Here is a 12,945-nt window from a genome sequence, read left to right on the forward strand (position 1 = left end):
TACCTTTTCAAAACACTGGCAATTTGGAAGCCACGCTCCTCCTTTGGTTAGTGTTGGGGCACGGGATTAGGGGCAGGGTTGGAAGAACCTGTTTAGGTTCTCCCCTGACTTGATGCTGTCCTGGCAGCTTTTAATGGAGACAGAAGAGGTAGCACCTTTTTTTTTTGTTTTTATTCCAATTCAATCCAATCAAGTCCAATTCAGAGTCCCAACAAGTTGAGACATTCCCGATCCAAGTTGACAAGACAGGGCTCTCACCTCCTGTCTTGGGCTTGATCTACATGATCCAAGCTGATTGGAGGTAGGTAAAGCTCCTCCTCCAAGGCTTGGTCTCATTTGCATCTTTAACCAAAAGGCCGAGATGCTGCTTTAAAAAAATTGCTTCAAATGAAGCTAAAATGTAACTTCAACCAAGTACAGCCTGTCGATACTACACTTGATCTTAGCCAATAGGCTGAGAAGAGTAGCACCTTATTTTTTTCCAAAAATATACTTTATTCATAAAAATCTCAAATAAACTATTACAAATCTACATGTCTATGAATTGCAAACAATGCAGAATTAAAACTTTTTTACAGTTCTATACAAATTACAGTCATAACACTTCAAAACTTAAAACTATATCCATGCCTCCGATTTTACTGTGTGCCGTTATCTCTCAGATTGGCACACAGTTACGCAGGTCGAGGGTATTCTGCAGTCCCCGGGCCCTCGGTCTGCCTCCGTTAAAAGGCCTTATAGTGTGGCCTTTCCCCATTATGCCTTTGCAGCGGCCGCTCCAAGCTTCAGCGCGTCCCTCAGCACATAGTCCTGGACCTTGGAATGTGCCAGTCTGCAACACTCGGTTGAGGACAAATCTTTCAGCTGGAAGATCAGCAAGTTTCGGGCGGACCAACCGTGCATCCTTCACCGAGTTGATGACCTTCTGGCAGCAGTAGATATTTGTCTCGGTGCGCGTCCCCAGAAACAGCCCGTAGAGCACAAAGTCCTGAGTCACCGAGCTTCTTGGGACGAACCTCGACAAATACCACCACATCTCACTCCAGATCTTCTGAGAAGCGTAGAACCTTTTCTGCAGGTCCCACTCATACAAAAGTCTGAGGTTACATAACAACTGACTCAAGAACAGTTTCTTTCCTGCTGTTGTCAGACTTTTAAATGGACCTACCTCGCATTAAGTTGATCTTTCTCTACATCCTAGCTATGACTGTTAACACTACATTCTGCACTCTCTCATTTCTTTCCCTATGAATGGTATGCTTTGCTTGTACAGCACACTAGAAATAATACTTTTCACCGCATGCTAATACATGCGACAATAATAAATCAAGTCAAATTACTCTCCTACCCCATACTATCTTTTAATAATTTTCATCTGGATGTTTATTTGGCGGGATGTTGGGATGGGGATGGAGTGTCCCTGGAATATTGCCAGATGAGTGGCCTGAAACAGCCCCATGTATTCTAGTCCCACACGTTCTAGTTCACATGTGGGCTGCAGTAGAATAGCCATCAAATTCTAGATTTACTATTGATCCTTTTCTGGGTTCTATGGCCATATCGATAAATTGAAAGTTTAAATCATTAACTACTTTACTATAACAGGGTGGCACGGTAGCCAGCACTGCACCCTCACAGCGCCAGGGACCCGGGTTCAATTCCGGCCTTGGGTGACTGTCTGTGGAGTTTGCACGTTCTCTCTGTGTCAGCGCTGGTGCTCCTGTTTCTTCCCACACTCCAATGATGTGCAGGTTGAGGGGACTGGCCATGCTAAATTGAACCTCAAGATCCAAAAATACGTAGGTTAGGTGCGAGAGTGGGGTACCTAACCTACATGGAGCCCTGTATAAATTAAATTGTTGCAAATGTAACAATAAACAGCTTTGATTCTTAGAAGATCCACACAAAATACTTACATGCATCTCCTATAGTCTCCACTTTGTAGACGTCATAATTGTCTATAATTTCATCGAAGGCTGTGTATAATTTGTTCAACAATTCTACAACTTGATAAGGTGTACTTGTACTGGACAACTGAGTGAAGCCTTCAATATCACTGTGGAGCAGAAAGAAAAAATGGGAAAGAATTTTCAATAAAAAAACACTCTGTCAGAAACATACATACAATCAGACAATACAGAAGGAGGCCATTCGGCCCTTTGAGTCTGCACTGACCACAATCTAACCCAGGCCCACGTAGAGAGTGGTGACAAGGTGGAACTCGTTACCATATCAAGCATCATCTTCTCCAGGGCCATCGGGGATGGGCAACAAATGCTGGCCCAGTCAGTCACATCCTCACAAACTTGGGATAAATTGCCTGTTCACATTTAAGGGGAAGCCATCACATGATTCTCCCCAACTTTTACAGATGCACCATAGAAAGCATTCTTTCTGGTTGTATCACAGCTTGGTATGGCTCCTGCTCTGCCCAAGACCGCAAGGAACTACAACGGGTCACGAGCGAAGCCCAGTCCATCTTGCAAACTAGCCTTCCATCCACTGACTCTGTCTACACTTCCTGTTGCCTCGGCAAAGCAGCCAGCATAATCAAGGACCCAACGCACCCGAGACATTCTCTCTTCAACCTTCTTCCATCAGGAAAAAGATACAAAAGTCTGAGGTCACGTACCAACTGACTCAAGAACAGCTTCTTCCCTGCTGCTGTCAGAATTTTGAATGGACCTACCTTGCACTAAGTTGATCTTTCTCTACACCCTAGCTATGACTGTAACACTACATTCTGCACCCTCTCCTTTCCTTCTCTGTGAACGGTATGCTTTGTCTGTGTAGCATGTAGGAAATGATACTTTTCACTGTATGTTAATACATTTGACAGTAATAAATCAAATCAAAATCAAAATCAAAAGGAACACCAAGCTATCTGAAATGAAGGAGGATGGGCAGATGCTCGTGTGGAGGATAAGTACCAGGACGGACTGGTTGGGCCAAATAGCCTGTGCTTACACCTTAAAATTTGGTGTAAATCTCATCACAAGCATCACACCATTAGTGGATGCACCTGGCCAATAAATCCAGCACAACAGGAACATGATAAACAGGAATGGTTGTAGGCCATAAAACTCCTATTGTGCAGAAAGAGGACACTCGGCTCTGGAAGACCCAGGCCCTCCATTTGGCCCTGTTTCCATAACCATGAACATTTATCATGGCTAACCCGTCAAACCTACACATCTTTGGACAACAAGAGGCAATTTAACATGGTCAATCCACCTAACCTACACATCTTTGGACTGTGGGAGGAAACCAGAGCTCCCAGAGGAAACCCATGCAGACATGGGGAGAACATGCATACTCCACACAGACAGTGACCTAAGCCAGGAATCGAACTCAGGTGCTGTGAGGCAGCAGTGCTAACCACTGTGCCAGTGTGCTGCTCATAAACCTCAGTATCTTTCAGTCTTTAAATAATTGTGGTCAACTAACTCTCACTGCAGCTGCTGTATATCGTTCTGTGACGGACAGTACGATGATCATCAAAAGAATCAAGATGATTGGAATCTCAACAAAGGAAGAGCCGGACTTTATCTTATTTGGCCACATGTTGTCCACTCAAGATTCACAGCATCAGGTTCCGCATTTAACTCCCTCTTACTCTACAAAGCAGGACAGGAATTTCCAAAGCTTCACTCATTCTAATCTTCAAATTCCTGTGGGATGCTTGCATGTGATCTGATTTGATCTGATTTATTATTGTATTAACATACAGTGAGAAGTATTATTTCTTGCGCACTATACAGACAAAACATACCGTTCATAGAGAAGGAAACGAGAGAGTGCAGAATGTAGTGTTACAGTCGTAGCTAGGGCACAGAGAAAGATCAACTTATTGTGAGGTAGGTCCATTCAAAAGTCTGACAGCAGCAGGGAAGAAGCTGTTCTTGAGTTGGTTGGTACGTGACCTCAGACTTCTGTATCTTTCTCCCGACGGAAGAAGGTGGAAGAGAGAATGTCCGGGGTGCGTGGGGTCCTTAATTATGCTGGCTGCTTTTCTGAGGCAGTGGGAAGTGTAGACCGAGTCAATGAAGGCTGGTTTGCGTGATGGATTGGGCTACATATACAAGCTTTTCTGGCATGTATAGCCCACCCCAGAGGGGATCTCATAGAAACTTATAGAATTCTAACAGAATTAGACAGGATTGATTCAGAAAGAATGTTTCCTTCGCTGGGCGAGTCCAGAGCTAGGGATCATACTTTGAGGATAAGTGGTAAACCTTTTAGGACTGAGATGAGGAGAAATCTCTTCACCCAGACGGTGGTGAAGTTGAGGCCAAAACGTTGTCTGATTTCAAGAAGAAATTAGATATAGCTCTACGGGCTAAAGGGATCAAGGGATGGGGGGGTGGGGGGGGGGGAAGGGGAGGGATCAGGATATTGAATTTAACAATCAGCCATGATCAAAATGAATGGCGGAACTGATTGAAAGACTGAATGGCCTACTCCTGCTTCTCGTTTCTATGTTTCTACCCAAAATTGCTTTGCCTGCCATTTTACTCCAGCACTGCAACCCTCTGAGAACTCCGAGCTCTTCCAATTCTGATCTCTCTCGAGCACCTCCACTTACCACTTACACTGACAGCTGCACCCTCAACTGCCTGGGCTCCAAACTCTGAAGTTCCCTCACTAATCTTCTCCACCTCTCTCTCCCCTCTTAAGATGTTCCTTAAAATTAAGGTTTTGACAAAGCTTCTGGTCACCCATCCCAATATCCTCTTACGATAAATCTTTGACCCACCTCGTTCCTTCGATTCACTTTGGGGTATTTACTATGTTAGAGGCGCTACATTAATGCAAATTGCTGACACTGCATTAACTCATTTTATGCAAATAAAATTAACAACGCTGGTTTTAGTAGCAGAGGAAGAAATATTATGCAAGTGCATTTAGCTTTCAAAAGTTAACATTCTGTGATGGAATTGCAATGCTAGTGTATTTTAGTAGATCATCTCTACATCACAGATTAATCTTGTATTACGTGGCAAGCCCACACTTGACACATGGATTAGTTGCCAGCTCATACATTAGGACAGAACTTAAGACGACACTTAGTTATAATTCTTCCAATACTAGGAAATGTTTGTAACATTCTTCAAATGAATGAAACGTTAAACAGTCTGCCATCTCAGTGGGATGTAAAAGATCCCATGGCATTATTCAAAGAAGAGCAGGCGAGTTGTCCCTCGATGTCCTGACCCTCAGTCTGTGTAACTAAAGCAGACAATTCAGTCATTATCTCGCTGCTGCTCATGGGAGCTTGCTGCGCACAGAGTGGCTGCTGCATTTCCTGCCTTACAAAACTTCATAAAAAGTGCATTATTAGCGGTGTAGCACTTTGGGTTTTTTTATTCATTCCCAGAGATGGGGGTTACATTATAGCTTCGAACGGCTCCTGCTCTGACAAAGACCGCAAGGAATTACAAAGATTTGTGAACCTAGCCCAGTCCGTTGCACAAACCAGCCTCCCATCCATTGACTCCGTCTACACTTCCTGCTGCGTCAGGAAAGCAGCCAGAATAATCGAGGACTCCATGGACCTGGACATACTCTCTTCCACCTTCTTCCGCCGAGAAAAAGATACAGAAATCTGAGATCACGCACCAAATGATTCAAGAATAGCTTCTTCCCTGCTGCCATCAAACTTTTGAATGGACCTACTAAGCTGATCTTACTCTCCAATCTAGCTATGACTGCAACACTATATTCTGAACTCTCTCCTTTCCTTCCCCCCTGTGTACTCTATGAATGATATGCTTTGTCTGTATAGCATGAAAGAAACAATACTTTTCACGGTACCCCAATACATGTGACAATAATAAATCAAACCAAATCAATTGACTATTGGCCAGTATTTATTGCCCATCTCTAACTACCATTGAGAAGGTGAAGCTCAGCTGCCTTCTTGAAATGCTGCAGTCCATGTGGTGTAGGTACACCCACAGTGCTGTTAGGGTGGGAGCTCCAGGATATTGACCCAGGGTTAGTGAAGGAATGGCGATATATTTCCAAGTCAGGATAGTGAGTGGCTTGGAGGGGAACTTGCAGCTGGTGGTGCTCCCGTGTTTCAGCTGCCCTTGTCCCTCTAGATGGTAATGGTTGTGGGTTTGGAAGATATTGAGGTTGTGAAATGCTCTAAATAAGTTCTTCCTTTCATTTAATTGTTACCAGGACAAATTTTACTCTTTTTAAACGAAAATTGTTTACACGATGTGGGCGTCACTGGCTGGGCCAGCTGCATTTATTGGCCATCTCTATTTGCCCTTGAGGAAGTGGTGGTGAACTGCCTTCCTGAACCGTCGCAGTCCCTGTGTCGTATGGGAACACCCACAGTGCTGACTTCCTTTAATAAGTAAAAGCTCTTCTATTTTAACAACATTTATTTATAACAATCGCAGTTAACATACTTCAGCAAACAGCTCATCATTTTACAATGATATCAACATAAACACAACAGAGTGAGAGGCTGTGTGAAATATATATGGGATCAATTTTCCTTGCATTTGCTTTCAGGTGTTTTTGAAGTAATCCCAAAAGGCCCACAATTTTACACCCAACATACATGAATGATTTGGATTTGGCAATTGGAAGAATTGTTCCAAAATTTGCAGTCTACACCAAATTGGGGGTGGTGTCAATACAGATGGGACCGCAACAGTGTACAGGAAGCTTATTCGTAATGATTGTCAGATGAACACGGTTAACAGACGCAATTTCACCTTTTGTACCTCTCACCGTGACGCTAAACTCAGTTTGGATCATTTTCCTTGCTTCCAAAGCAGTTCTGAAAAGAAAATAGCCGGTGAACTGTTTTTCATTCACAAACAGGCACCATTCCTGTTTAATACATCACTGACATTGTCAGGATTATTGGCCTGCTAAGCGGGAGAGCTGCTGACAGTGGTTACAAATATATATGTGTCCAGTTTAGCTTCCCTTCACTCAGAGTGAAGACATAGTTCTGTAATAGCTTGCTGACACTTTGCTATTCAAGACTCTCTCGATATAAGCTGGTTCTTTTAATAGACTGCCTCTCACCTTACAACACTCAGGCCTTTTTCATCTATTGCGGTGTGTGGTCAAAACCCTCGCAGTGCAGTTTATAAACTGGGTTGGTCAGGAAGACTGAAGAAGTGTGCAGGTGTCGCACATTCCAACACATCACCCTCTCACCCTCTGTACACTCGAGGGTCATTCAAAAACCCTGCTGCCTGTGTCCTTACACTATCCATCGTTCTGCCCTCACCTCAAGAACTCAAGAACAGCTTCTTCCCTGCTGCCATAAGACCTATTTGAATGGACCTATCACACATTAAGCTGATCTTTCTCCACACCCTATCAGTAACTGCAACACTATATTCTGCACCCTATCCTTTCCTTCTCTGCTATGTATTCTATGAATGGTATGTTTTGTCTGTAACTTTTCACTGTATCCCACTACACATGACAATAATAAATCAATTCAATTCAAAACCCCTGGGTTCACTGATATGGTCAAGCAATGTCTTGATTCTTGCTTCCAAACCCCTTTGCTATCCCACCCTACCCCTGTCACCTTCTCCAGCCCTGTGAAACATCAAGAGATCTTTATTCATCTACTTCTGATTCCCCTATTTTAATTTCTCAGCCATCGGCGGCCTTGCCTTAAACTGTCCGGCTCCTAACTTGTGGGCCAAAAGACAGAATGCTGGAAAATCTCAGCAGGTCTGGCAGCATCTGTAAGGGGAGAAAAGATCAGACGTTTCAAGTCCAGGTGACCCTTTGCCAAAACTCAGCTTTGACAAGGTCAGCTGTTTTCTCTCCTTACAGATGCTGCCAGACCCCCTGCTGGGATTTTCCAGCGTTTTCTCTTTTGCTTTTATCCTAACATGTGGGATTTCCTCACTAAGCCTCTCTGCTTTCCTCCTTTCAGATGTTTAAAACCCACCTCTTTGACCAAGCTTCCATCATCTCTGATATTGCCATGTGTGACTTAGTGTCCTATTTGTTTTATGATACCTCCATGAATCGCCTGGGGACATGTTATGAAGATGTTTTCTGAAGAAACGTCGGTGCATTTACCTGAAGAATATTGTCGCGCTAGCATAGTTCTGAGCTTGAGCCGTGATTCCTTGCCTTAAGTCATCAGCTACTTGTTTTGGTAACATACCTAGAAAAGGAACAAATATCTTAAGACATCTGCAAAGCCTAAATGGAAACATAGAGCAATGTGTCAGCCATATCCTCTCCTTGTGGTGTTCTAACCTCAGTGGATCCCATCCATCATTTGTCAGGCATAAACTATCTTAATTTAAAACAAATTAGTGCCAAGTTCCAATTGTTTTCCTAAATTTTGAGAGTTTGGTGGATTTTCATATATATTGGAAAAGTCAACATTGAAAACATAGAAACTAGAAGTAGGATGAGGCCATTCTGCCCTTTGAGCCTGCTCCACCGTTGAGTTTGATCTTGGCTAAACATCAAATTCAATAACCTGATCCCCCCTTTCCCCCCTTATCCCTTCATCCCTTTAGCCCCACGAGCTATATCTGACTTCTTCTTAAAATCACACAATGTTTTGGCCTCAACTACATCCTGTGGGAGTGAATTCCACAGTTTCTGGGTGAAGAAACTTCTCCTCACCTCAGTCCTGAAAGGTTTGTCCGTTACCCTCAAGCCATGACCCAATTTCCTCTTGAGGTGACCACACTACTTCAGTCAGTAAATCTCGAGAAAATATGTCTCACATTATCGTAGAATCTCGACACTGCAGAAGGAGGGCCATTCAGCCCATCGAGTCTGCACCAACTCTCCGACAGAGTATCTTAAGCAGGTCGTCTCCCCCACCCTATCCCCGTAACCCCACACATTTATCATGGCTAATCTATCTAATCTACACATCTTTGGACTGTGGGGTGGAACTAGAGGAAACCCACGCAGACACAGGGAGAACATGCAAACTCCACATAGACAGGGACCGAAGGCCAGAATTGAACCCGGGTACCTGGTGCTGTGAGGCAGCAGTGCTAACCACTGTGCCATTGTGCCGTTCATAAGACCAAAGTTATAAGTTATGAGATGAAAGCCACCATTCTGACTGTTCTCATTGCTTTGCTTAAAAACACATGATTGCTCCTGCTACAATAGTGGATAATTAAATATTACTCGGTCCCTTTGGAGCAAAGATGGCTGGCTATGATTTCTAGGCTTGCCTTTAACCTGTTTATTTTAGAATAAAGAAGAACAGAGAAGGGCTCTGCTTTTGAAGCCACAATAGACAGTCATTGTTCTATTAAACAGTTGGGTTGCGAGTGGGGATTTATTAGAGGGGTTACCGTTTCAGGACTCACTGTAAAGCAGACGGTCCGTTTTCTGTTTCTCGTGAACCAGGTCCTGTGTCCTCTCAGCTACCAGAGTTTCCAGGTGTTTGCTGTACTTCTCCATCTTAACACAAACATCAATTAGTTACCAAACTAACCGGCCGTGTAACAGAATCTGGAAGAGTTCCAACTTCTTCACTTCAATACAGTAAGGGACAAATATTTCCTAGCTGAACTCTGGACCAGATGTGCTGACCCCTATTTAGCTCCAAGGTTGGACCTAAGGTCAATTCATCTTAAAATTATTTTTTGGAAACATACTTGGACCAATTTCCATCGGATCATTACCATTGACATGTCTGTGGATGATGCAGGACCAAGATAAAAACTAGGAACAGAACCAGCCAACCTTACTGCCATGACCCTGCCTGCTTAACAGAATAGGCGTTGCCTACCCATTGGCAGTGGCCATACCTAATTTTCACAGGAGGACTTGCCCACTGATGGCCAATGGCTCCACCCACTTATAGCCAGAGGACCAGTCTACTTTCTGTCAGAGGATCTGCCAATCTTCCAGTGGATACTTCACCCATTCACTGCCAGGGGACGTGTCTAGGCTCCAGTGGAGACTTCATGCCACTGAACGCTGAAGGCCCCAAGCACTTATAGGCACAGGAAGGCCTGCCCACTCACAGGCAAAGGACCTGCCCACCTAGAGATGGATGCCACAACTACTTACTGCCAGATGACGTGCCCACATTGCAAACACCTTATTTTGGGAACAATGTTTCACATAGAGAGACAGGGCTACAAGAGACAGTTTGGTGTTTCCTTGTGATCTTTCCATCTCTCAAAGAAGGAGTGATTATTATTTCTCCAGTGAGCGCATAAGTTTAGATCTGGTAGCAGGTCCAAATCCCTTGGTTGAGTTGCTGTTTGCAGCTCTTTCAATGAGGCTATTTCATGGTCAAATACACATGGTGCCACCCAGCTTCCTCAAGCTCAGAAAACCCTTGAAGGATTACCTTGGACTCCGCTGGCTGCCAAATGGATTGTGTGGCTGTCTGCGGGAGAATGGTGCAAATCATGGAATAATAGGACATTGAATAGGCCATTCAGCCCATCACACTTGTGCTGGTTCTTTGGTTAGCAATGCTCTTCCACCAGGACAATACTGTGCCTTTAAGAAATATATTTTAGTTATGACTCTGTGCAGGATGTTTCTAGCTGTCCCTCCCATTTTATCAGAGCCACTGTGTCTATCAGCATCCTGTGTTGTTACTGCAGCAGGATAATTTTTCGAATGGCTGGAATGTTGGTTTTAATCTATGAATCTATAACTAATCTGAACTAATGCTGTTCTGCTGTTTTCCACTGGGGTTTTGCAGAGTGGGGCTTAATTGAGATGATTGACAGGTATGGTCATGTAATGGGAAGCTGGGCTTTCAGGCTGATATGCTGCTTTTGAGTCGAGAGAGAGGAATCTTTCCCCTCTCTGAAGTTGGAGACTGGAAGGAGATAAGTTTCTTTCTCAGAGATTCTCCACTTGGCCCACATTCTCCACTCTGATTTCAGTTACATGGGTAAGATGGGTATAGAGGGATATGGGGCAAATGCAGGCAACTGTGACTAGCTGAGGGATTAAAAAAGGGGTGGCATGGACAAGTTGGGCTGAAGGCCCCGTTTCCATGCTGTAAACCTCAATGACTGTATGATCCCGCTGTACGAGAGTGGATATTTCTGTGAGAGTTGCTGCTTTGGAAACTGCTGTCTGGATCCCTGTCCGGAAGTGTTAAATGACTGAAAATCCAACATCACTTGTTTACGTGCTAACTAATTCTGAAGAAGGACAAGATAACAAAACCCCTAAATACATTCTGGAATTAAGGAGAAACTTCTCCAGAGAGAGATGAGAATGTGGAGCTCACTACTCATGGGAATAGTATGGACACATTTAAAGGAAAGGTGGATAAGAACACAAGAGAGAAAGCAATAGGAGGATAGGGTGATCATGTGGAAAATAAACACCAGCACAGACCAGTTGGGCCAAATGGCCTGTTCCTGTGCTGTGTATTCCATGTAAGACTATAGACCATAAGACATTGGAGCAGAATCAACCATTCAGCCCATCGAGTGTGCTCCGCCATTCAATCATGGCTGATATTTTTCTCATCCCCATTCTCCTGTCTTTTCCCTATAACCCTAATCCCCTTATTAATCAAGAACATATCTATCTCTGTCTTAAAGACACTCAGTGACATGGCCTCCACAGCCTTCTGCAGCAAAGAGTTCCACAGATTCCCCACTCTCTGGCTGAAGACATTCCTCCTCATCTTTGTTTTAAAGGATTGTCCCTTTAGCTTGAGTTTGTTCCCTCTGGTTCTAGTTTTTCCGACTATTGGAAACATCCTCTCCACGTCCACTCTACCCAGGTCTTACAGTATCCAGTAAGTTTCAATAAGATCCCCCGTCATCCTTCTAAACTCCCAACGAGTACAGACCCACAGTCCTCAACCATTCCTCATACGACAAGCTCTTCATTCCAGGGATCATTCTTGTGAACCTCCTCTGGATCCTTTCCGAGGCCAGCCAATCCTTCCTTTATAGGAGGCCCAAAACTACTCACAATACTCCAAATGGGGTCTGACCAGAGCCTTATACAGCCTCAGAAATACACCCCTGCTCTTGTATTCTAGCCCCCTTGACGTGAATGCTAACATTGCATTTGCCTTCCTAACTGCCGACTGAACCTGCACGTTAACCTGAAGAGTATCTTGAACAAGGAATCCCAAGTCCCTTGGTGTTAAAAATATTTTGTGTAACAATGAACCTTGGATTTTGCAGAAACTGGGAAGATACTGCAGATACTGTGATTATACTGTTCAAAATAATAGATACGTAAATCCCAATTTCCTATCAGTACCAGGGTCATCATCATGTCCACAGGGCTGACTTTATTCGGGTTAATTTTATGCAGGTATTTCTTTATTTGTTCAAACGTGGGTCGGTTGGTTGGATTCTTCGTCTGGCATTTCCTAATCAGCTGTGGGGCGAAAGGAGAAATTTGTAAAAGAACAAGGTTTCGCTCACAAAGTTGGTTAATAGTTCGATATTCGCTCGGAAGTTGATTTTTTTGTTTTGTTTGCGACAGCTTCCTTACCATGACGTACTCAGCGGGGCACGGACAGGCATTTTCCGATTTTCCACTGATTAATTCCAGTAGCGGTGGACACCGGCCACACTCGGTGGAATTGCCATCTTCCTTCTGCATTGCAACGTAAGGGTAGGCGTTAAACAGTCTCTCGTGGTCGAGAGCCGCGTCACAATTTTCTCCGCATCACGCTGGAGCATTCCCAACCTCCTGTTCCTCTGTCGATGCCGACCATCGAGGCAAAAATACCTTCTTCCCCCTCAAATTTGCACAAAGTTTCCAACTCGCCGCTTGCGCATCAGTGAATCTGCACAGATCTTATTGATAACTCTTCGGATATATCAAGGTTGGTGGAGGAAGAATTGCCCCAGCAAACAAAGAATGAAGACTTGATAACTAAAAGACAACACCCGAATGACCGCTAAATAATTAATTGCAACAGTGGCAAGGGCAAAAATACCTGGAGGGATTATTTTGGAC

General features: G+C 44.0%; 1 protein-coding gene and 1 non-coding gene across 2 annotated transcripts in view; both read right to left on the minus strand.

Annotated features, from left to right (window-relative positions):
- Positions 1 to 12,945, minus strand: part of LOC145343361 (atrial natriuretic peptide receptor 1) — a 40,102-nt gene that overhangs the window by 5,690 nt on the left and 21,467 nt on the right. Inside the window, exons 14-18 of the mRNA XM_080189577.1 lie at positions 12,475 to 12,576; positions 12,238 to 12,357; positions 9,345 to 9,438; positions 8,077 to 8,164; positions 1,917 to 2,056 (exon numbers count right to left, since the gene is read on the minus strand). Coding sequence (XP_080045703.1) covers positions 1,917 to 2,056; positions 8,077 to 8,164; positions 9,345 to 9,438; positions 12,238 to 12,357; positions 12,475 to 12,576 — 544 coding nt within the window. The remainder of the gene's footprint in view (positions 1 to 1,916; positions 2,057 to 8,076; positions 8,165 to 9,344; positions 9,439 to 12,237; positions 12,358 to 12,474; positions 12,577 to 12,945) is intronic.
- On the minus strand, positions 273 to 466 carry LOC145343565 (U2 spliceosomal RNA). Its single transcript, XR_013886727.1, has one exon. It is a non-coding gene; the product is annotated as a U2 spliceosomal RNA (small nuclear RNA).

The sequence above is a fragment of the Carcharhinus amblyrhynchos genome, chromosome 5 (genome assembly GCF_965287045.1).
Source record: "Carcharhinus amblyrhynchos chromosome 5, sCarAmb.v2.hapA, whole genome shotgun sequence".
NCBI classification, from domain to species: Eukaryota; Metazoa; Chordata; class Chondrichthyes; order Carcharhiniformes; family Carcharhinidae; genus Carcharhinus; species Carcharhinus amblyrhynchos.